This window comes from Schistocerca gregaria, chromosome 1 (assembly GCF_023897955.1).
Source record: "Schistocerca gregaria isolate iqSchGreg1 chromosome 1, iqSchGreg1.2, whole genome shotgun sequence".
Taxonomy (NCBI): domain Eukaryota; kingdom Metazoa; phylum Arthropoda; class Insecta; order Orthoptera; family Acrididae; genus Schistocerca; species Schistocerca gregaria.
The window spans coordinates 975,300,822-975,325,590 of NC_064920.1; the positions used below are offsets into that span (position 1 = coordinate 975,300,822).

At 40.2% G+C, this 24,769-nt stretch overlaps 1 protein-coding gene across 1 annotated transcript in view; it reads left to right on the top strand.

Annotated features, from left to right (window-relative positions):
* The window catches only part of LOC126311099 (probable E3 ubiquitin-protein ligase HECTD2), a 418,213-nt gene that overhangs the window by 370,091 nt on the left and 23,353 nt on the right, over positions 1 to 24,769 (top strand). Inside the window, exons 13-14 of the mRNA XM_049992125.1 lie at positions 20,571 to 20,645; positions 20,743 to 20,937. Of these exons, the coding sequence (XP_049848082.1) occupies positions 20,571 to 20,645; positions 20,743 to 20,937 (270 nt within the window). The remainder of the gene's footprint in view (positions 1 to 20,570; positions 20,646 to 20,742; positions 20,938 to 24,769) is intronic.

Consider the following 24,769-nt stretch of genomic DNA (forward strand, 5'->3'; position numbering starts at 1 on the left):
CATAGTATCAAAATGGTTCCGAAAAAATATGAACAGTTCACAAAGTACAGACAAAATACAATTTCATAAGTATGAAATTATCCAACTGTGTAATTGCGCAAACATATGTCACTGATGTAATAAAATAAATATTTGTCTCTTTCAGTTAAATGATCAGATAGCTATGTAATTCTGTGTTAGAGAAATATGGTACCGATGTGTAAAGTTGTATAAGCAAATATCATATTAGCTAGGGCTCCTTGTGCTTGCCAAACACATGATACACAAAGTATGCGTGTACCCCCTGACGATTAATGTAAATATATCCTCAGGTGTTACAGATTGCAGCAGTGGAATGAAATGTATCACGGAAAACCTTTGTATCATTGTACTCCAAATATCTTTAAAAATAAATGTTTTAAGTACAAAATTAATCACTCAAATAAGTGTACTGTAGCGCTAAACTGTGCGTCTTGTTGTAAGATAATCTCAGTGGAAGTGTCGTAGTTATCGTCCTCCGAAAGCTAAGTTCTGCAGAAGTCAGTGTACTTACCTCATGATAAACAAAAGTGAAATGCTATGCGTATAGATATCTTAGTTATTACGCCTATTGCCGTGATGAAGAAAGTACTGTGCTGTAACGTATTGTTGTGCTACGGAAAAGGCTGTCTCCTTGTAGCTATACCACAAAAGTTACTACTAAAACATGTTTTACTTTCCAGAAGAATTCAGAAAAACTGTGCAGATATAAAACAGATACAGTGCAAAAGCAATAATATAAATTATATCACTCATTAGTAGCGTCGTGATATAATCGTGTAGCTGTCACATAAACTAACTACTGTGTCATCTGGTTTCTAACAGAAAGTACTTTAAGTCCAGAATGTATTTTCAAGTGAACCAAAATGTTGCATTAAAATCTCATTACCAGTACTGGCAAATGTTCTAAGTATGTGAGCCTTATAGTCGTTATGTAATCGTGCAACTAACAAGCAAGAATGTACACACACAATAACATTGTGTCGTCTGTTCACTATAACAATGCACTCGTAAATACTGTCTAAATATGTTCCCTAGGTTCTAGACTGGATAGTGAACTTCAAAACATTGTTGCATGTTAACAGTTTCTAAGTCTGACAAAGCATACTAGTAACGTGAAGTGAAAAATTTTATGGTAAAGACCAAGTAAAAAGCAGATTATCTCTCAATAAACGGTTTTACATGTGAAATGTAGTACGCAGAGTTTCAACTTCAACGCAGTTATCATGTGGTATACGTCGGTGAGGAATGCTAAAATTTTTGTCAAGCTTAGCGTCTACGTTATTTTTCTCGGAACCAGTCGGCGCGCGTGTCTGCCTGCTGTGCGGGTCATTGCCTGTCTCTTTGTTGCCGCGCGTCGTTACTGGGATTTGGAAGTCTAACTTCTACGAATTCACCTTGTCGAGAGTGCCGTGCTCTGTTTGAATCTCCCCAGTTCTGATGCAATTCAAGTCTTTCGTTACGATTATATCGTCTGTCGTCATGTCGGCAGAATCCATAGTTTCTTTCTTGTCGGTCACGTGGTGGAGAATTTCTCCCGGAATCGTAACTGCGCGGTGTACCGTTGCGTCTGAAGTTATTCTGTCTCCCTTGATAATAATTGTTTTGGTTCCCATATTGTCTGTTTCTATGGTTATCTCTTTCATATTCATTACTACGGAAATGCGATCTTTCTCTGTAACTATTACTACTCTGCCAACGGTTGTCATACGGGTGGTGTCTGTTTTGGTCACGATTAACGTTGTAAGAATAGCCTTGTCGTGATTTATTTCCGTCATCGCGGAATTGTGACAGATGTGACCTGTAATTGTTGTGCTCCTGTTTTCGCGTTCCGCGATTGGCAGTGTCAATTTCCAGTTCTTGTAACAGCCCCTAAAAAGCTTCAATGTCGTCTTTGCATCGTCCTGCTAAAATAATCTGTCGTAATGTTCAGGTAACTTGATTAAGCAAATGCGGAGGAGTTCTGAGTGGCTGTTTGGGTTTGACAGGTACTGATTCTTGTGCAACATGTCTTCAAAATATTTCACAGGACTGGAAAATTCAGATTGTTCGAAATGTTTCATCATTATGATGCTATGTTTTACTCGGTCTTGTGTAGCTTGAGACCAATACGCTGAGAGGAAGGCATGATAAAATTCTCCTTCACTGTGACAATCGTGAATGACAGATCGCATTCTTACAGCTAGTTCATTCTCAAGTAGCCACACATAAATTCTAACCTGTGTTCCAGTGACCAGTTGGGAGGAAAACGATGAGATAATTGATGAAGCCATGCTTGTGGATGAATGTCGTTGTCAGGATTCTTAAATGTTTTGAATTTACGTGTAGTAATAAACAGGTTATAGTCAAAATCATCGTGTCGGCGAGTCGCATATCGGTCATTGTTACGTCGTGTCGGTGGTTCCATCTCAAAATTCGGTGCACCTTGTCAATTTCTTTCATAATTTCCGAAATGCCCTGTGTTATTATTTTGTGGATTTTCCGTATCTCTAAGTCCCTCTTCCCGTGTTGGAGCGCTAGTGTCCTCTGAAACATGTAATTTTTGTATTGCCTGCGTCAACTGATCTTTTACTTCCCGGATTTCTCTTTTGTTCTGTGTATTGATTTGATTTTGATTTTGTTTGAATTTTCTAAGTTGTTCATACTCTTCTGTATCAGTGAAGGCTACGGGTCTTGTGCCATTCAGATCATCATCTACCTTTGTAGATAAGTTACTGAACTGATCCGAAAGTTCGGCTGCTTTCTGCGATAGTGAACACATTTCGTCAGTGTGTTTTTCTGAACCAAGTTTCAGAGTGTCAATTTGTGTTGAAATCGAATCTACTGTGTCCTTTAAGTTTTCCTGAGTTTTTGCAAGTTGCGTAACCCAATCGGTGGATGCAACTGAGTCCATTTTAGCTTGCAAGGTGTCGTGATTTTCACGAACAATAGTTTGCAGTTCTTTTATGGCTGCTTCGTGTTTCTGTAATGCATTTTCATGCCGCGAAAAAATAGGTTGAAAATGCTCACAAATTTGTGTTTCTTACGTCATTACAGACTTTTTGACATTTCGATTGGATTTTATGTAACTCAGTAGTGAAATCTTCACGTGTTTGTTCAAGCGCGGTGTCTAACTTTTGAAGCTGTTGCTGTGACTGTTTTTGATTTTGTTCCATTGCGTCTAACTGTTGCTGTGTTTGTCTCTGATTTTGTTTCATTTGTTGCATTAATTGCAATAATAATGTATCAGTGTCTGGAATCTGTTCCTCTATGCTTTTCGGCAGTGCGCATTTGCACTGGCAACATTCATATTTTGACAAGCAGAAAATGTGTCTTGACTTATTTCAGAAAACGGTGAGGACGCAAAACCTGAATGTACAGTATTTGCAAGATTGTGTCCTGTCATTTCGGATTCCTGAGGCGAGCTGTTGCCGACCGATCGCTCGATAATGCTTCCCTGTTCACTAATTGTTTCACTGCCTACACCATTATTTGCAGCCAGCTCCATTTCCCTATACACAATTACCAAATTACTACTTTGAACATTAGTTAATTTATTACACGGTGGCGCTAACACACTGCTTTCGTCTTCATTGTCATTTCTCAGTTTACTTTGGAGCCTAGTATTACGTTTGTCACACGCTATTATTGTCACAATATTTTACACGGCAACACAGAAAAGCACAATTTCAAGAGCAAAAATTAGAGTACACATTAATGTAGCACTGAAAATAATATCTCGTTAATTGCAAGCGCAGCTGCGAAATACTTGCTGCAAATCTACATGCATGCCACAACTGTTTTACTGTACAGCAATGAAAAACTACAGCTACAAAGGAAATACTCTCTATAATTACGCGCTAGAAATAAACAAAAGCTACACTAATTACACAAACTACAAGAAAAAATCAGAAGATTCCAGTGAGGTATCCTCGGCTAAGGGTCGGCATATGAAACGTCCCCTTAGAAAAATTATACAAGACTGTGCTTAAACTGACACACAATATTTTTAGCGCAACGCAATCTGACTTTCAAAAATCCCTACAAAAGAATGGCCCTGACTAACATTAACCTATACGTTTCACAAATCACTTACCTCACAAAAATCTTGGTTACTCGAATTACTGCAATATAGCGAGCGCCACTACTGCCAACTAAATAAAAGTTTCAAACTACGGAAGGCACTAACTACTGATAGGCATAGTTAGCAAATGAAAGATTTTAATAGAGAACAAACAATGTATTTACCTTACTAGTGTTCAAAAGTCTTAATGTAAATAGCAGTTCATGACATCCAGTCTTACAAATTTCAAAACTCCGCCATTTCTCTCCCCACATCCACCACTGCGGGCGGCTCACCTTCAACTGCGCAACGCTACGCGCTGTTCACATCCATCTGCCCAACACTACAATTGCGAGTATTACAACAATGCCAACCAGCCACAGACTGCACACAGCACAGCCAGTGATCTTCATACAGAGCGCTACGTGGCGTTACCAATAAAAAAAATCTAAACAGCCTACTTACAAACTCAATGGTGTGTAACATAAGTGCTACTACGCCAGTACGTGTGGTACAGCGTATTGTAATCGCGTTTCTAACTGCAAAAACTTCATCCACATTTGGAACAACCTCTCTTTCACCATGACAATGCCAGACCACACACCAGCGCTGCGAAACCTGCAACAGACAGCTTGGGTTCACTGGCATCGGTGAATCCTCCATACAGTCCCGACTTGCCCCATCCGATTTTCATTTGTTTCCACAATTTAAAGAACACCTTCGAGGACTTCCCTTTGATAGTGATCAAGCGGTAAAAGCGAAGGTGGGGTTTTGACTGTGTCAACAAAGGCAAACATTCTGCAGTGACGGTATCAACAAACTAATCTTCGTTGGGTGCAATGCGTTCGTCGCCAGACTGACTATGTTGAGAAACAAATATGTAGACGTGAGGAATAAAGATGTATAATGTTAATAAAGTTCCTTTTATACAAAAAGCTTGAAGAGTTTTCACATAAAAAATTCGGAGGCATTGCTTTTGAGCATGACCTCGTAATTGATAAATAAAGATAAATGTCAGCATATGATGGCTACACAGTTTCCATACTGCAAATGTAAACACCAATAGTAGCATCGCTGTGAAAAACACTTCGTAATAAACAAATAAATGAAGAACAGGTAAACCATACACTGTAAGCGTTTCACTTACGTTCTGTTGCCTGGTGCCCCACGTCAGAAAGACCTATGGGTAAGTGTGGCGCGTGAAAATAAGACGTCATGGATGAATGACTCCTCTGAAAAAGATTGACTAAGTCTGAAAACGCAAGAGGCCGTGATGGGAGGGGGGGGGGGGGGGGAGTGCTTGGAATTTTCGCACGGGGCGGCAGAATGCCTGGAACGGACACTGTGTACGTCGGTAGTCGTTTTGCAAAGTTAGGATCTATGTAACGAACAGATGATTAGCTCATTCAGGAAAAAGCTGGTTTAGCTACGTAGTGTGTTAAGTATTTCATAAACTTACAGTCTCCCCAACAACTACGTCCTATAATCGACTCGCTGGGTGAGCTGCGGCGTAATAAACAGAGGGATCCAAAAAAATGTATCCCTGTTTAAAAGTCCATAACTTGCAAACTAATTGACGGAGTTGTCTCATTTTCGGTGAAAGTGTAGCTTAAAGACCAACTTAAATTTATCTCTGTTGGTGTTCGAAATGGTCACCATTAACATCCACACACAAACGATGCCGCCGGACTGCAGCACGAACTACTGACTGCAACGTGTTCAGTTGGATATTTGCACATCAATGTACGATGGATTCTCGAAGTTCATACAACGTGTGTGGCTTTTGTCGATAAACGACGTCCTTTAGTGTTCCCCACAGGTAAAAGTCCAGTGGATTTAGGTCTGGGGAACGTGGTGGGTACTCCACAGCACCTCTACGGCCTATCCATCTTCCTGGTAGGTTTCCGTCGAGATACGCCCTAACACGATTTTGGTAGTGGTCTGGGGCACCATCTTGTTGAAAGTAAACTCTTCCGACTCCATACAAGTCTCGGATGGCAGGTAAAACGGATGTCTGAAGGTTCTGACGGTACACCTCATCGGTAACTGTGCCGCCAAAGAAGAATGACCCATTCAAGCCCCGGTAAGACAACCCACACCACACATTTACTCCTGGCAAATTCACGCCTTTGTCTACATGGACATTCGGATTTTCGGCGGCCCAGTAGATGCAATTGTGGCGATAACTGTACCATTGAGTTTGAACTGTGCCTCATCAGACCACACAATCATCTCTGCAAACTCTTCATCGTTGCGCACCATGTTAGTAAATCACTCGCAGTACTCCATTCTACGGTCTAGGACGTCCTCGTTCATTGCGTTTAGCAATCGTGGGACGTAGCACTTCCACTTTGCTGTCTTCAAAATTCGCCGAACTCTTGAGCGACTCCCCCCAGTTTCACGGGCACACTGTCTCACAGACTTCTGTGGTGAGCGAGTGAATTGTTGTAACACACGACGGGAGTTAGCTGGACTTGTTACTGTTACATGTCGTCCAGATCGTTGTTTGTGTACATCTTTAACACAGCCTTCGGCTTCAAATTTGTGTCGAATGCGACGAATCCTTAAACATGTGGGTGGCTCTGTTTGATACTCATTTCGCCATTGCCGTTGAACCTCATTAATGATTTCGTACTTAAAATACCACTTCAAAACTGACTGCCTTTCATCGAATGTAAGAATTGCGCAAGCCATATTTACTCGAGTAACTAGGTGCAACTAAGAACAGAATACTGACTATCTGGCGACTGTCATCTGACAAAACAAAACAACGCAATACAAAGCTTGAGTAGCGATTGCTGGAACTACAAACTATTTCACTAGCAAAGATGAGACAACTCCATCAATTAGTTTGGCAGTTACAGACTTTTAAACAATGGATACATCTTTTTGGACCCCTTTGTATTTGAAATGAGAGTCAGAGTTTCCGTATTTTATCCGCATAACACAAAGTTTAATTCAAATTCAGATTTAACCATCTGCCACGTAATATTTATATCAACTTTTTAGAACACTGTTCTCTTGATTCTGTTCTCTAAAGCTTATGGATTACCCACATCTCCTACTAATTTTGGAATTTTCCTGCATTGACTGTATCTTTTGTATACGAAAGGGTGTATTAAACCACACCAAGACCGGTCCTAAACTGAATTTTCTAATAGATGTCTTCTTACGCTAAATGTCACGCAATAGATCGTCTGAGACTGGTTTATTTGTATGTATGTGTAACAGTCTTTTCCGGCCATCTTTTTTTCCTTTTTTCGTTTTGGCTTCTCAGTGACAAAATAAAATCATTCATGTCCAAAACTGCAAATATACCAGCCGCGATCTGTGCGTCAGACATGATTAAGTTGGCTCCGTACGAATTCAACTGAATGTTGGCTCCAATGCGTGTGCAGTATCCCATAACTATTGTATAGTGTTGGTGCCAACGTTAGCACAAATGTACGAACAAGAGAAAGGTTTTTTTCTGTAAGATTCATGAATAGTGCTCGGGAAAATGTAACTGCTTATACACTTCTGTGGGATGTGTTATTTATCTGTATGATCCTTACAGAAATGATATACAGTATGTCTCGCGTAATTTTGGCATCTACAAGAACTACGCTAATTTTCATGTGGTTTTCGTGGCATCACACAAAATCCCCTTCGGGAATCCACACACTCTAAGCGACGTGTGTTGCAAAAGACAAATTATGCGATACATAGCTACACGGGTTTACTGAGAAATGTTTGTTGGTATACCTGCATCAATCCTCAGTATTGCTTCACTGTCATATTAGTTTGAATTGAAGGTCACCAGCACTGCTTTGACCCATGAGATATCGCTGAAATTTACCCTACTCACATACCACCAATTAATGAGCTGCAGCAATCCAACAACTTTCAGAAAACTCTCAGATCCGACCACTAGATTGGAAAACGGTCACCTCTGTCATTCGCTTCTCCATCTCCATCTGGTTTCTAGCAACTCCCGGTGACAGTCTTCCCCATAAATAAAACAAGATAACAATTTAATGTCAAATAAAAAGGCAAAAATCACACTTCAGGTTTCCTTGAAAACAAATGGAATTTATTGTCTTCTTAGACATTGCCAAGTCCACTTTGTTCATTATATACAACCTCGAGTTAGCAAATGGTTCAGCATTCTGGTATGCGGCCTGCTCAAACTGAGCTATGCCCAGTGTGCATGTTAACTTCAGTTAAACACTTGACTAACAAACTGGTAGAAAAACAGAAAACACTTGCGAATCTTTTCCAGGCGAACTGGCAGAACAACTTTATTGAGCAATGAGGATCACTCATCGAACATTCTTAAACTATGAGCTCCGTCCCACTGTGCCACAGGGCCTATAACTCATCCCCTACCCTCTCGACGTCTGGTGGCTGAATTTCAATTTCTCATACTCAAAAACCACAAAATTGTTTTAACATCGAGGCCCTTTAGCCAACCAGCCACCAGACCAGGAGTTAGGCACTGCCACTGGCGAACTCCCTTTCACACTAATAAACCTACTCTGCAAGGTGGTAAATTCTGCCAGGGATTTTGAAAAGTTTCTTTCCAAAAGCTGCTAGATAACACGTGGCATCACGGAAAGTCACAAGGCCTTAAGCCAGCCCAGTATTCCCAGACTGCTACACATTTAGAAGAATTCAGGGAAAGCTGAGCCATTCTTTCCAGGCTGAACAAGGCCAGTTCCCCCATACCGGAAACTGACTCTGGTGTACACAGTTGCCAATAGATGAACCCAAGGCTGTGGCTGGGAATTATATATAGAAACCCATTCACAGAAAGGTCATTTGGCAGCAAAAGTCCTGTCTACGTACTCTAAGGAAAATCTCTTCACTGACATGTTCCAATAAGTACTATCCTCACTAGTAGTTTTTGAAATTTGGAAATTTGTGGTAAGGTCTTACGGGACCAAACTGCTGAGGTCATCGGTCCCTAAGCTTACGCACTACTTAATCTAACTTAAACTAACTTACGCTAAGGACAACACATACACCCATGCCCGAGGGAGGACTCGAACCTCCGACGGGGGCAGCCGCACGGACCGTGACAAGGTACCTCGGACCGCGCGGCTACCCCGCGCAGCCGGGTTGTGGAATAGAACTATAGTACTTCTAGCCGTCTTGCGCTCCACAGATGATTCTTGCTAACGTAGAGAGGAGACCATCACAGGTGTATTGATACACATTTTTCATGTCACGACCGGTTCTTTCCAAAGAGACTCGTCAGTTTATGCTGCAAACAGTATTCATAAGAAATCCTCGCATAGTTGCATTAATATCATGACTTAACAAGTGTAGTTATCTTACGTAACATTAAAGACCAATTCTGGAACCTGTCTCGACTGCACAGTTTCTGCTCATAGTGGCGTACTGCAGGCGTGTGGGTAGCACAATGTTCAAATAGCCACAACAGAACAAAAATCCCCATATTCAATGAATTTGCACCCCGTAATTTCTTGTCATATCTTCATAACAGTGACACCACTGATTTTTTTACATGCAGATCACATAATCTAGTGCAAAAAACATCACATTCCCATTTATAAAAATGATGGGACTGTTATATTTCCCGGAAAGATCATCTACATCTACATGGATACTCTGCAAATTACACTTAAGTTTCTGGCAGAGGGTTCATCGAACCACCTTCATAATTCTCTATTATTCCAATCTCGTGTGGCGAGCGGGAAGAATGAACACCTATATCTTTCCGTACGAGCTCTGATTTCCCTTATTTTATCTTTGTGATCGTTCCTCCGTATATAAGTCGGTGTCAACAAAATATTTTCGCATTCGGAGGAGAAAGTTGGTGATTGGAATTTCGTGAGAAGATTCCGTCGCAACGAAAAACGCCTTTCTTTTAATGATGTCCATCCCAAATCCTGTAGCATTTCTGTGACACTCTCTCCCATATTTCGCGATAATACAAAACGTGCTGCCTTTCTTTGAACTTTTTCGGTAGTAGGTCTGTTACATTTTCTAAGTGCCCTGCCAATGAAACGCACTCTTTGGTTAGCCTTCCCCATAACATTTTCTGTGTGTTCCTTCCAATTCATAGGTATTTAGTTGAATTTACGGCTTTTAGATTAGACTGATTTATCGTGTAACCGAAGTTTAACGCAATCTTTTTAGAACTCATGTGGATGACCTCACACTTTTCGTTATTTAGGGTCAACTGCCACTTTTCGCTCCATTTCGATATTTCTTCTAAACTATTTGGCAGTTTGTTTTGATCGTCTGATGACTTTATTACTCGATAAACGACAGCGTCATCTGCAAACAACCGAAGACGGCTGCTAAGACTGTCTCCCTAATCGTTGATATAGATAAGGAACAGCAAAGGGCCTATAACACTACCTTGGGGAACGGCAGAAATCACTTCTGTTTTACTCGATGACTTTCCGTCAGTTACAACGAACGGTGACCTCTCTGACAGGAAATCACAGATCCAGTCACATAACTGAGATGATATTCCATAAGCATGCGATTTCACTTGTCTGGTACAGTGTCAAAAGCCTTCCGGAAATCCAGAAATACGGATTCGATCTGAAATCCCTTGTCAATAGCACTCAGCACTTCATGTGAATAAAATATGTTCTAAAATCTTGCTGCATATCGACGTTAACGATATGGGCCTGTAATTTAGTGTATTACTCCTATTACCTTTCTTGAATATTGGTGTGACCTGTGCAACTTTCCAGTCTTTGGGTATGGATCTTACGTCGAGTGAACGGTTGTATATGATTGTTAAGTATGGAGCTAATGCATCAGCATACTCCGAAAGGAACCTAATTGGTATATAGTCTGGACCAGAAGACTTGATTTTATTAAGTGATTTAAGTTGCTTCACTACTCCGATGATATTTACTTCTACGTTACTTATGTTGGCAGCTGTTCTCGTTTCGAATTCTGGAATGTTTACTTCGTCTTCTTTTGTGGAGGCATTTCGGAAGGCTTGTGCAAGGTATTTCTGTAAATGCAGTATCAGCATATGGTTGATCACACTTCATGTAACTGGTAAGTCTCATATGCTTGCATGAAATAAATAAAGTTAAATATTAATTTTTAATAGTAGTTGAAACTTATTTCATTGATTATGTAACACTGGGAGGTGAACACACTATCATTTTGAAATATCTAACTGTACTTCCCTTATTTTCATTCATTGTAGCCCTTTCATCCATTTTTCTTTATGTAAGTGTCATAATGCGCTGTACAGTAACTCTTAGCAGCCAGCTGGCTAGTTCTGTATCTTCAAAATATGTACTGGGGCGGTAATGTTAAAATTGTCATGCCAATTCCAAATAGAATTATTTTTTCATTTGGCATTCCCTTCTACTTTGTGATGACAAAAAAGTCATGAGATACCTCCTTATATCGTGTCGAACGTCCTTGTGCTCGGCGCAATGCAACAACCCGACGTGGCATGGACGCAACAGCTCATCGGAAGTTCCCGTGCAGAAATACTGAGCCATGCTCCTCTAAAGCCGTCCGTAATCGCAAATGTGTTGCAGTTGCAGGATTTTGTGCACGAATTGACCTCTCAGTTACCGTATTCAGCAAAGTATTTTCAAGAGGCTTCTGAAAAATTTGTTTTTAACATTTTCTGACTAATCAAAATTATAAACTCTTTTACTGACAAAATATCTGCACAAAAAGTTATCATTATATCCATTCGAAATTTATATCATTTATTGTCTACACTTTGATAATACAAGGAGAAATAAAACAAACGAAAAGGAATGGTTTATATTAGTTTAAGGGCCGTTTTCTTTTCCAAATTTTCGTTCACTAATCCTGTAGCCTGTGCTGTCATTATTTTTTATCATCATCATTATCATCATCCTAATGGCACAGCAGCGAAATTTTTATCTTCGTTGTCAGATTATATTTGCCTGTTTCTTCCGAATGTGTTGCGATTTCTGAGGTTGTGGCTACCGTGGGACGTGGGAGCACAGCTGTTTTTATCCGAATACACATCGGATTTCGCTTCTATGCTGACTTGAGAATGTGACAATATCTCTTGCTTCCAAACATATTGTCTGCCTGCCACTCTCTCATCGGCTGCGTAGTACCAGCAGCTGATACAGACTCTTTCGTGCCGGCCTGTGTGGCCGAGGGGTTCTAGGCGCTTCAGTCTGGAATCGTGCGACTGCTACGGCCGCAGGTTCGAATCCTGCCTCGGGCATGGATGTGTGTGATGTCCTTAGGTTAGTTAGGTTTAAGTAGTTCGAAGTTCTAGGGGACTGATGACCTCAGATGTTAAGTCCCATAGTGCTCGAAGCCATTTGCACATTTTTTGAGACTCTTTCGTCCCCGTCATACGTCACGGTCAGCGTCGACAACAAAGCAGCGCGAAGCACATAAGTACGCCACTGGGCACTATCTAGACCCTTACCGTCTCGTGCAGAAATGAATACTATTTTTTACTATTTCTCCAATTTTAAAGTCATTTCAGTTCCGACTGTAAATGGCTCAAGAAGAAAGAGTCCGAAGGTTGCATGGATACAAGTATTTTAAACAACGTTTGAAGGAAGAATTGTGGAAAATAAAAATGGAACGATGGAAGCAATTCGTGGAGGCTAAGTTAGAAACCGATCCCTACGGTGTACCATATAAAATAGTCTGCTAGAAAATACAGTCTTATCCACTCCCAGAAGGAATGATGGAACGGTAACAGAAAGTTGGGATGAGTCAGCTGCCCTGCTAATGGAAACTCTACGATGAAGAAGAAGGCGAGACAGATGATCAACGTAGGTTACGGGAAATGTTATGGGAAGAACATAGAAACAATAAACTTGTGTACCCCTTCTCACAAGAAGAAATTGGGCATATAACTTTAAGACTGAAACAGAAAAATCTTCAGAGCCGGACAGGATCCCTGCAATAGTAATACTGGATGTACATAAAGTCCGGGTACACTTTCAATTATTTATTGAATAAGAACTAAACATTGCACTGATGTCATACATATTGCATTTTGAAGAGAAACTCTGAATTTTTTGTACAAACATTCGATATGAGAACCATGAGTGACCCAGTAGATATTATACTGAAATCGAATTCTTGCCATACCTGTCCCAGCATGGTATCGTCGACTGTGGCAGTCGCTTCCTTTATTTTCTCCCGGAGCTCTGCTACAACACGTGGTAGAGGCGATACATTCACCAGATCTTTATTGTATCCCCTCAGAAGAAAGTCACATGGGGTGAGATCTGGTGATCGGGGAGGCCATTTCATGAAACAGCTGTCCCCTTCTGTAGCACGGCCGATCCATCAATGCGGCAGCTCCGTGTTCAAGTACCCACGAACTTCAAAATGAAAATGAGGTGGAGACGCATCCTGCTGAAAGATGAACAGAGAGTTTGACTGCATTTGAGGCATCAGTCATTGCTGCAACATGTCTCAGTAGGAATATCCAGTGACAGTGCTCTCAGCGAAGAAGAATGGTCCATACAGTTTTCAACATGACAAGGCACAAGAAACATTTACCTTTGGGGAATCATGCTCATATTCAGTGCTTTTGTGTGGATGCTTTGTACCCCAGATTCGACAATTATGCCTGTTCACTTTCCCATTAGTGTGAAAAGTGACTTCGTCGCTGAAAATTAAGCGATCAACAATGCTATCTCCATCCTCATCCAATTGTTGCAACTGCAAACAAAACTCAAAACGCATGTCTTTGTCGTCGTCATTGAGCTCCAATTTGAATGGTTTCATAGACAGCTTCTGTCACAGGACCTTCAACACTGTCACTGGAGGCATTTCGAGTTCACAGGATGCACGACGCACCGATTTCTTAGGACTCCTTTATGGATGTCTCTCGCACGCACTCCACATTCACTTCACTCACACTGGGACGTCCGCTTCTCTTTCCCGGGCACAAGAAACCGTCGTAACGAATTTGTTCTGCCAGTGGCAAATGGCCTTCCTTGTTGGTGGCTTCTCACCGTACTTGCTTCTAAACATCCGCTGAACAGCTGTAGCACACTTGTTTTTGCCGAACTCCAACACACAGAAAGCTCGCTCAGCACCTGAACTCGCCACGTTTGCAACTAGCGTTGACGGTCGGCAAATTACCAAACAACGCTGTGGCTGTATACATGAAAAAAAAAAGAAATCTTTCAGGGTTCTCTTCAAAATGACATATGTATGATATCTGTACAATGTTTGGTTGTTGTGCAATAAACAATTGAAAGTGTTCCCGAACTTTATGTACACTCTGTACAAGCCTTATGTGACCAATTAGATAGTTATTTGTGCGATCTCTACAATGAATGTCTTATGCAAGGAAGGGTCCCTGCAAGGTGAAAGAACTCTGAAGTGGTAATAATCAGTAAAAGACAAGGTAAAGAACCAATGACACCCAAATTCTACAGCCCAATTTTTATTTTGAACGTTCTTGGCAAGATATTTGAAAAAATATTATGCAAAAGATTACAAGATCACAAACTGTTACACAGGATGAGCCCTCATCCGCACAGGTTTAGAAGGGGCAAGTCAAATGAAGACGCAATAACAAGGCGATTTCGCTAGCGACAGATACTCATTCTATGTGCGCTCTAGCGATGATGATTGATATTGCTGGCGCTTTCGATAACCTATGGTGGCCGTCTTCCTTTGGTCGCCTTAGGCATTTGGAGTGTCCAGAAGCGGTGTACAATTGCCTGAGAGATTATTGCCATGGGTGACATGCTTCTTCAATATGCCCAGAAAAGAAATGAACGAATACAATAACAAAAGGCTGTCTACACGGATCAATGTGTGGTCCAGAGTTTTGGGAAGTAGCACTGGGGCACATACTACAGAAGTTACATGACAGCAGTAGCATAAGCGGTCTGGTGGCATTTGCAGATGATGTACTGTTCGTTGTAACTGGTGACTCCAGAAGAATTATACCAGACAAATGTCATGTGGCCCTACACGAACATGAGGGCTGGTGTCAAAATGTTAAATTATGGCAATACTGACCTTACGACATATCTTAGAACAAAGGTTAAGGAAAGGCAAACCTACGTTTCTAGCATTTGTAGACTTAGAGAAACCTTTTGACAATGTTGACTGGAATACTCTCTTTCAAATTGTAAAGGTGGCAGGGGTAAAATACAGGGAGCGAAAGGCTATTTAAAATTTGTACAGGAACCAGATGGCAGTTATACGAGTCGAGGGGCACGACAGGGAAGCAGTGGTTGGGAAGGGAGTGAGACAGGGTTGTAGCCTCTCCCCGATGTTATTCAATCTGTATATTGAGCAAGAAGTAAAGGAAACAAAAGAAAAATTTGGAGTAGGAATTAAAATCCATGGAGAAGAAATAAAAACTTTGAGGTTCGCCGATGACATTGTAATTCTGTCAGAGACGGCAAAGGACTAGGAAGAGCAGTTAAACGTCATGGACAGTGTCTTGAAAGGAGGATATAAGATGGACATCAAAAAATGCAAAACGAGGATAATGGAATGTAGTCGAATTAAGTCTGGTGGTGCTGAGGGGATTAGATTAGGAAACGAGACACTTACAGTAGTAAAGGAGCTTTGCTATTTGGGGATCAAAATTACTGATGATGGTCGAAGTAGAGAGGATATAAAATGATGTAGACTGGCAATGGCAAGGAAAGCGTTTCTGAAGAAGAGAAATTTGTTAACATCGAGTATAGATTTAAGTGTCAGGAAGTCGTTTCTGAAAGTATTTGTATGGAGTGTAGTTATGTATGAAAGTGAATCATGGACGATAAATAGTTTGGACAAGAAGAGAATAAAAGCTTTCGAAATGTGGTGCTACAGAAGAATGCTGAAGATTAGATATGTAGATCACATAACTAATGATGAGGTACTGAATAGAATTGGGGAGAAGATGAGTTTGTGGCACAACTTGACTGGAAGAAGGGATCGGTTGGTAGGACATGTTCTGAGGCATTAGGGGATCACAAATTTAGCATTGGAGGGCAGTGTGGAGGATAAAAATTGTAGAGGGAGACCAAGAGATGAATACACTAAGCAGATTCAGTAAGTACTGGGAAATGAAGAAGCTTGCACAGGATAGAGTAGCCTGGAGAGCTGCATCAAACCAGTCTCATGACTGAAGACCACAACAACAACAACAACCTCACAAAACAACGTGCCTCCTGCTGAAAGGGAACATAGTGAGAAACTCCGAGGTAAAATTAAATAATGTAACGATTAGGAGAAGCGCAGTAACGAGATATCTAGGGGTGTTTCTGGACCAACGTCGTAACTTTGCGCATCATATAGAGGAAGCAGGCAGAAAAGGTACAAACGCGATGAATAAAGTTACAACCATTGCAAATAGGCAATTTCGGCTTCCCTTGAAGACAATTAGAGTATACTAGCAATCTATATTAGCATCAGTGGTAGGATATGGTGCGAGAGTCTGGGCTCATAGATTGTAGCTAGTGAAGCCAGCCTCAATAGTGAGAAGAGTTCAATGAGGCATACTACTAAAATTAATGGGAGTCTACGGCACTACCCTGAATGATGCTTTGTTTGTAATTCTATGAATATCCCCACTGAAGTTGGAAATTAGGAAAAGGGGAGTCTTTTACTGATTAAAGAAAGCCAATCAAATGGAAGTACGAAGGGTGTATGGAACTGAGGCCAGTTCGAAAAAGGCAATAAAAGATCGCGTATTACAACTATGACAAAATGAATGGGACACTTCAGGCACTGGCACGAGAACAAACGAATTTCTCCGTAACGTCAGGAAGAGATTAAAAATCAGATTCCTTAACCCATCGAGTGGACTGATACATTGCCTGACTGGCCATGGTCCTTATGCCACGTATCTACACAAAATCAAAAGACATATGAATGATAGCTGCGCCTGCGGCAGTCTGGTCACACCAGAACACGCATTGTGAGACTGCGCTCTCTAAGAAGATGCAGCGGGTAATAGACTTCAGGTGTTAAGGTTGTTGGATCCCAAAGCAGCACTAAGGAGCGAGTCGATTGGGCGCATCTTGGACGATACTGCAGCTGCAGTATCCAGGAAGGCCACGGAAGACTTCAAGAGGCATTCAACCGTAAGTCATCATGCTTCCGTCCAGGCTAGACAACATACTCTGCAGATGGAGGGAAGATGACTGAGGTTGGCGACCACCGAGTGAAATACTCGGGGAGGCAGCACCAGTGAAAGCCAAGACTCGACTGTCAGCTGGCAAGGTTCTTTCAACCGTGGTTTTCGATCAGCGAGGCGTTTTGCTGATCGATTTTTTGCAAACACGACGCACAATCAATACTGCTTACTGCTGCGAACTGTTGAACAAGGCCTGAGTTGCATATCGCCGCAAAATACGGGACCAATCGATTAGACAGGTCATCCTCCTCCACGACAATGCAGCTCTAACTGTGTACAAACTATAGAAAAGAGACAACACTTGATCATCCTCCTTACAGCCCGGACTTACCGTCTGCGATTTCCATTCATTCGGACCGCTTAAAGAAGCTCTAGGAGGTCGACGATTTGAAGATGACAAAAATGTGGAAGATTTCGTGCGCAACTGGCTGGTGACACGACCCAGTTCTTTTCATGATGAGGGCATCAAAAAACTGCCCATACACTAGGACAAATGTATTTCCAAAGCAGTATAAGTCCCTTGAGTTTTTCAATAAATGGATTTAAATAAAAAATAAAATCCCGTTTATATTTGATCCGTCGTCGTATGAGGGAGAGTATTTTTCTTATGTGTTGCGTAAACGGTAGCGCCGTAATCGTGCGTGATGGTGGGCGGCGGTTGAAACTCGTTGCAGTCTATCATTTTTTTTATCAGTTTGAATATTTGAATCATTTAAATGTGAAATTCATCGAACATATGTTAATTAACGCATACTTAAGCATTATTTTTTCAAGAAAAATGCACGTCTTCCAGTTTCTAATTGCTTGTCGCACTCAAAATTCTGATTTTCATTGCAAATGTACATTCTTAATTATCGATATTTTATAAAGGATTGTTGAAGTTAAGAAAACATTACACAATTAAATTTTTGGGGGGAAAATGAAAAATCAAATACTCTTTATTTGAATATGCACATTGCTTTGTAGGATAGATGTGGTTTCACACTAGCCAGAGTGATGGGCGCCGTAGAAACATGGAAACCAATAATCTTCGCGGCGTCGAGCACACTGTACAAATGCTGCATTTTCATAATTGCCACCGAACCACTGTCATCTGAAACCAATGGAATTGATCTGGAGTTAAGTTAAGGAATTTATCGCGAGAAATAACAAGACATTTAAGCTGCCAAAACTACTGGAACTAATACACGATGATTTGTTACACGTCACTGCCGAACGATGGCGAAATGCAGAACAGCACGTCATAAAAGAGAAGGAGGAAATGTGGATTTTTTTGGTGACTTGGGATTCTGTTGCTGATCGCCTCGTTATCAACGTATCACTACTGAAACGCACTGTATTCCTCAGAATCAGATATGGAAGGAGTTCGGAGATTACCAGACGACTGATTGTAATACCTTCAGTCCCCTAGAACTTATAACTACTTAAACCTAACTAACCTAAGGACATCACACACATCCATGCCCGAGGCAGAATTCGAACCTGCGACCGTAGCGGTCGCGCGGGTCCAGACTGTAGCGCCTAGAACCGCTCGGCCACCAAGGCTCGCGAATTTTCATCACTCTCGTTTTTAATTACAATACTTTGTTAGCTAAAATGGAGAGCATGTTATGTTTTCCATCTGGTCGCCTAAGAAGCGTATCACCTGAGTTTTACATACTCAATTAAACAATTTACAAATGTCAACCTCAATAAATATAAGCGAACCTGTATATTTCGAATTACAAATTTGGAAAAAAAACTGGTCTTACAATCTGGTAAATACGGCATGTCCCATAAATGTTCAATGGAATTAATGGCGAATGATCTGGAAGGCCAAATCATTCGCTCAGTTTGGCCTTCTGTTTAAAAATTAAATGATATCCAAAGCTATATTGTTTCTCTGCTCATGTATTTTAACGTCTTTACGACAACTGTTCACATCACTGCAAGTTAGTTGGATCACAGTCCGTCCACATTAAACACACTGGTAAAGCAGTGGCCCTGTGTAACCGCTGAGTCGATGTACGCGTAGCGCACAGTATAAAACGCATCTTCATAATTGTACTTGACTGTACTCGACACAGGTTGGCTTCCGTTCCCCGTGAAACGAAATTCACTGACGTTGCGGAAAATTTGGAAGAATGGATAGTATAATGTTTCCATGAGACTCATTCTTATGGTGAGCGGAGTTACAGGGCTGCACGAGTTAAATGACACACGATTTTTCGAGAAATCTTGAGCCTATTCGAACGCGAATATCGTATGCGCAAACCTACCCTTCCGAATTCTTCAGAATAAATCTGTTCCTAATCTCGATAGCCAAAGCTTCATCTGTAAATGTAAGACGAACTCTACATACTCAATTGAACAATGTACAAATGTTAGCCTCAACGAATATAAACGAACCTGTATTTTTCGAATTACGAATATGGGAAAAAACTCGTCTCACAATCGGGTAAATACGGCATGTCCCATAAATGTTGAATGGAATTAATGGCGAACGATCTGGAAGGCCAAATTATTCGCTCAGTTTGGCCAGAATGTTTAGTCTCTAAGCAACGGAACATAATCATTTCCATTGAAGGATCAGTTCAATTAGACCTGAGGACCCTGTCCACTCCATGTAAATACAGCCCACGTATTATGGAGTTACCACCAGCTTTCACAGTGCCTTGTCAACAACCTGGGTCCATGGCTTCGTAGGGTCTGCACCACTCTTGAACCCTACCATCAGCTCATACCAACTGTAATCAGGACTAATCTGACCAGACCACAATTTTCTTCTAATCTAGGGTCCAATCAGTATGGTCGCAAGTCCAGGAGAGGGGCTGCAGGTAATGTCTTGATTTTATCAAAAGCTCTTTCATCAGTCATATGCTGCCATAGCTCATTCATGCCAAATTTTGCTATACTGTCCTAACTGATACATTCATCGCGTGTCCCACATTGATCTCTGCAGTTATTTCATGCAGTGTTGCTTGTCTGTTAGCACTGCCCTTTTTACCTTGTGTACATGATACTAGCGCCATCTGTATGCATGCATGTCCCTATCCTATGACTTTTGTCACCTTCTTTGCTCCAAATACTTTCAAAATCATGAACTTCATTCCTTTATTGGTGGTGGATAGTGTTCATCTTCACCTCACAGTCTACCATATAATGTGTGGCATTTGATTTCCAGTAGGTTTACTAGTACACTTTGATTGTCATCCTATGCCATTCATAGATGTAATATCAAAAACTACCTGTTTGTGCTGCAGTCTCTGACATAATGTGCATAGCCGTGTCGCTGTAGTTCACATCCTAAATTTAAGTGTAGTGAATGATATGTCCTTAGATTATTTCTATTATGCAGTGACATTGCATTTCAGTCAATTATATATGAGGTTGCATTACATATTTCACAATAATTTTATTCTTTTTGTATAGGATGTTGCTAGAGGACTCCGAGAACTACTTGCTTATGAAGGCAATGTCGAAGAAGATATGTGCATGAGTTTCCAGGTAACCTGAATAATACTTTTTGTCAGTTTATGCTGTTTAAGAAATTATTGCTGTTACCTGGGTAACTTAATTGTAAGGTAATGTTTTGTGACCACAGGTTTCACTGGAAGAGTATGGGGAAGTAAAGACGTACAAACTCAAGGATGATGGTGAAAATATTCCTGTAACAAATGAAAACAGACAAGAATATGTTAATCTGTATATGGACTGGATACTGAATGCAGCAATATATGAACAGTTTCGTGCATTTTATCTGGGATTCCACAGTGTCTGTGCATCCAATGCATTAATTGTAAGTTTCTCTATTTCTGTGTTATGTAGCAAACTACTTTCACCATTTTGTTTTGCACATTCTGCTGCTGCCTAGAGCTTCCTGATAGCAATGGATCACTGAAAGCAGATCAGTTAGAGAAGTTAAGATGTATTTCCTGAAAGACTAAAATATGTAGCAGCCACATCCACACAGAAAATTGGTGATAAGCTAGTGACCTATAATTATAGGTTTATCATCCTACTTCCCATGTTCTCAAAATTTTTTAGAAAGTATCTAGTTACAGAATACTGAACCACTTTTTCGAGAATAACCTTTAACAACTGTCCAATTTAATGCCATTAAAAGACTTTCTACAAAGCAAGTAGTATATGACCTCATGAACTTTGTTCTGGTAGAACCAAATAACGAAATTACAATGTTGACATTTTCTGTGACCTTGACAATCCCTTTGATTCAATAGTTCATAAAATTTCGATAGGGAAACTAAACCATTGTGATATTAAAGGTGTACATAGATGGAGTCATATCTCAACAACTGAAAACAGAGGGTTACACTAACATACATGTTATCAATCACTGCAAAATGGTCCTAAAATCCCAGATATTACAAGTGATTATTGTAAAAAAAAATAACTTAAGTATGTGTGATTGAAGAAAAGATGGTAAATCACAAAGAAGGGATAACACTTTTAAAGACGATGCACTTAAAAGTATAATATATTTGAACCACAATAGTCTTATTACAAATATTTGTAGAGGAATACTCACCATGTATATTAGTAATAACCAAACATTAACTAAAATCCAGTGAAGTTATATATTATAGATTAGAAGATGATTTGCCAACAAACAGTTATTGCAGCCAATGCCATAAAGGGCATATTATGGAAATTTACATTAGTAAGGACACAGCTGTTTGAAAAATTTGCTTTTTAGAGCACTATGGTTTACGAGGATTAATCAAAATAGCAGGTGTGCTCCATAGTCATGATCTCAAATTAGTAAACCATAAAGTGATTGGAGTATATCATCCACCAAATGCTTATGTAATGAGCTTTATGAATAGTCTTAGTAGTTTAGTTAGTCAAGGTGGTGCTAACGACCCTTCTACATTTGGTAATTTTAACACAGAAGCAAATTGAATAAGAGTAATAAACTTGAAACTCAGTGATGCATTAAGCTCATACAGTTTTTAAAATATACAAGGGTCACTCCAAAAGAAATTTACACTATTTTTTTAATCCATCTTTTATTCTACATGTTTGAAAGTTTTACAGTGTGTAGATACATCCTTTAGGAACAATAGTTTCATTTCTCCACATCATTTCCATCCCTCTCAACTGCCTTACACCATCTTGGAACCAGCACGTGTATACCCGCATGGTAAAATTCTAGAGCAACCTGTTCGAGCCACTGTTTGGCAGCATGCACAAGGAAGTCATCATCTTCAAACCTTGTTCCATAAACAGAGTCTTTCAGTTTCCCAAAGAGATGATAGTCACATGGAGCCAGGTCAGGACTGTAAGGCGGGTGTTTCAGTGTTGTCCATCTGAGTTTTGTGATCGCTTCCATGGTTTCTTGACTGACATGTGGCCATGCATTGTTGTGCAACAGCAAAACATCCTGCCTTTGCTGATGTAATTGAACACAACTCACTCAAGCTTGAAGTTTCTTCAGTGTCGTCACATATGCATCACAAGTTATGGTGGTTCCACTTGGCATGATGTCCACAAGCAAGAGTATTTCGGAATCAAAAAACACCATAGCCATAACTTTTCCAGCAGAAGGTGTGGTTTTGAATTTTTTTTCTTAGGTGACTTTGCATGATGCCACTCCATTGATTTTCTCTTCATCTCTGGTGAAAAATGATGGTGCCATGTTTCATCACCTGTCACAATTCTTCCAAGAAATTCATTTCCACCATTCTCGTACTATTCCAATAGTTCGCTGAATACCATTTTCCTTGTTTCTTAGTGAGCCACTGCCAACATCCTGGGGACCCACCTGGCTCAAACCTTTTTTAATGCCAACATTTTCAGTATTCTGCAAACACTTCATTACCCTATCCCAACGTAGCGTGACAATTCGTTCACTGTGATGTGTCTGTCAGCAGTCACCAATTCGTTAACTCTCTGCACATTGTCTGGACTGTATGCAGTACAAGGCCTGCCACTTTGAGGACAATCCTCAATATTGCCGTATCCACTTTCATCATGTAGCCTGCTTTCCCACCAACTAACTGTACTGTCATCGACATACACCTTTTTAAACCTCTTGTGGATGTTTCCCACTGTCTCATTTTCACACCACAGGAATTCTACGACAGCACATTGCTTCTGATGAACGTCAAGTGTAGCAGCCATATTGAAGGCAAGCTGTGACAGCGCCACTCACGAGAATAGGTTGAACTAAGTTTGAAAACAAGTGACAAGGATATATCTACACACTGTAAAGCATTTACACATGCAGAATGAAAACTGTATCTTCACAAAAATAGTGTGCATTTCTTATAGAGTGACCCTTATAGTAATGAACACTTGCCCCACTAGAATGGACTATGTTGTAATCAACAATAATGTTACAGATAAGGTAAACTATAGTAGCTTAGATTTTCATTATTCTCACCCTTTTGTCAGGTGGAGCATACATAAATTCAACTGTGCCAAAAATAATAAAAAGTGTTCTACAGGAATTAACTCTGAATGAATCAAACATTAATGCCTTTAATCTAGTATGGGAGAATTGGGATTCTGTGTACCAGGTGAAAGGGTCTGACAACTAATGAGATGAATATGATTGCATCATTTTGAGACATATGACTGTTGCTGCCCATCCAGAGAAACATAGTTAAACATTGGCAAAATGGAAGTAATATTAGACTTTAACTTTCACCAAATAGAGTTCAAGGAAGTTCGAACTCTTCCTTTTACGATTTTCCAGGTTCTCCAAAACCCAATGGCTTGGTTGTACCACTGTTGGTGGAGAGGGATTAGCATTTTTTATTATTCCCTGAAGTGGTTTTCACCAAAGAAGTTTCCATTGTTTCAATTTTTTAAACTACTGGGATAACAATTTATTCTATTTTCAAAAATATATCTGAGGTTGTAAGCTCCAGTCCCTTTTCTCTCACGATAAGTCCCCAAATCTTTGACAATCGCTTTTCTATTCACAAGACAATGACAGCACTCTTCTAAATTGTGAGGAACTTCTGAAGAGACTGAATTTCAAGAGACAATCAAATGTAAATCCCCAGTCAAAACCACTGAGTTTCATGGTTTTATACATTTCATTTAAGAACCAACAAACAGTAACAAACTGCATTGTAGTTGCAAATAAAAACAAAGATCTGGGAAATGTAGAATATGTTTCTTTTATTCTAGCTATGACCATAGCATTTTTTGGTACCAGACAAATCACATCAGTCAGTTGTTACCATCTCAGATCTGCTCAAAACAAGTCCTAATATAACAAATCCAGAATGACATCATCAAAAAATTATAAACACAATCAGCTAGGCATTCTCAAACATAATTAAAAATATTAACTCTTGTTGTTATGTAGTCCCCCATCCCTTTGCAGGGTGTCTTCTGCTGCAATCCTCCCATCTTCTTTGTCAGTATCTCTCTGTGTAGGACCCCATACCCCTGCAGCATGCTCCAACTGTGGTCTCACAGGTGTCAAGTAGACTAACTCATTTGCACCATTATTAATGCTCTTCAGTACCTTCATTAACATATCCAGAGACTCATGGATAAATTAATATCCCTGCATAAAAACCACCATAAAATGCAAAAAGTCTCATTTCTAATCCTACTTCATCCTTAATATCATTTACATAAATCATATACAG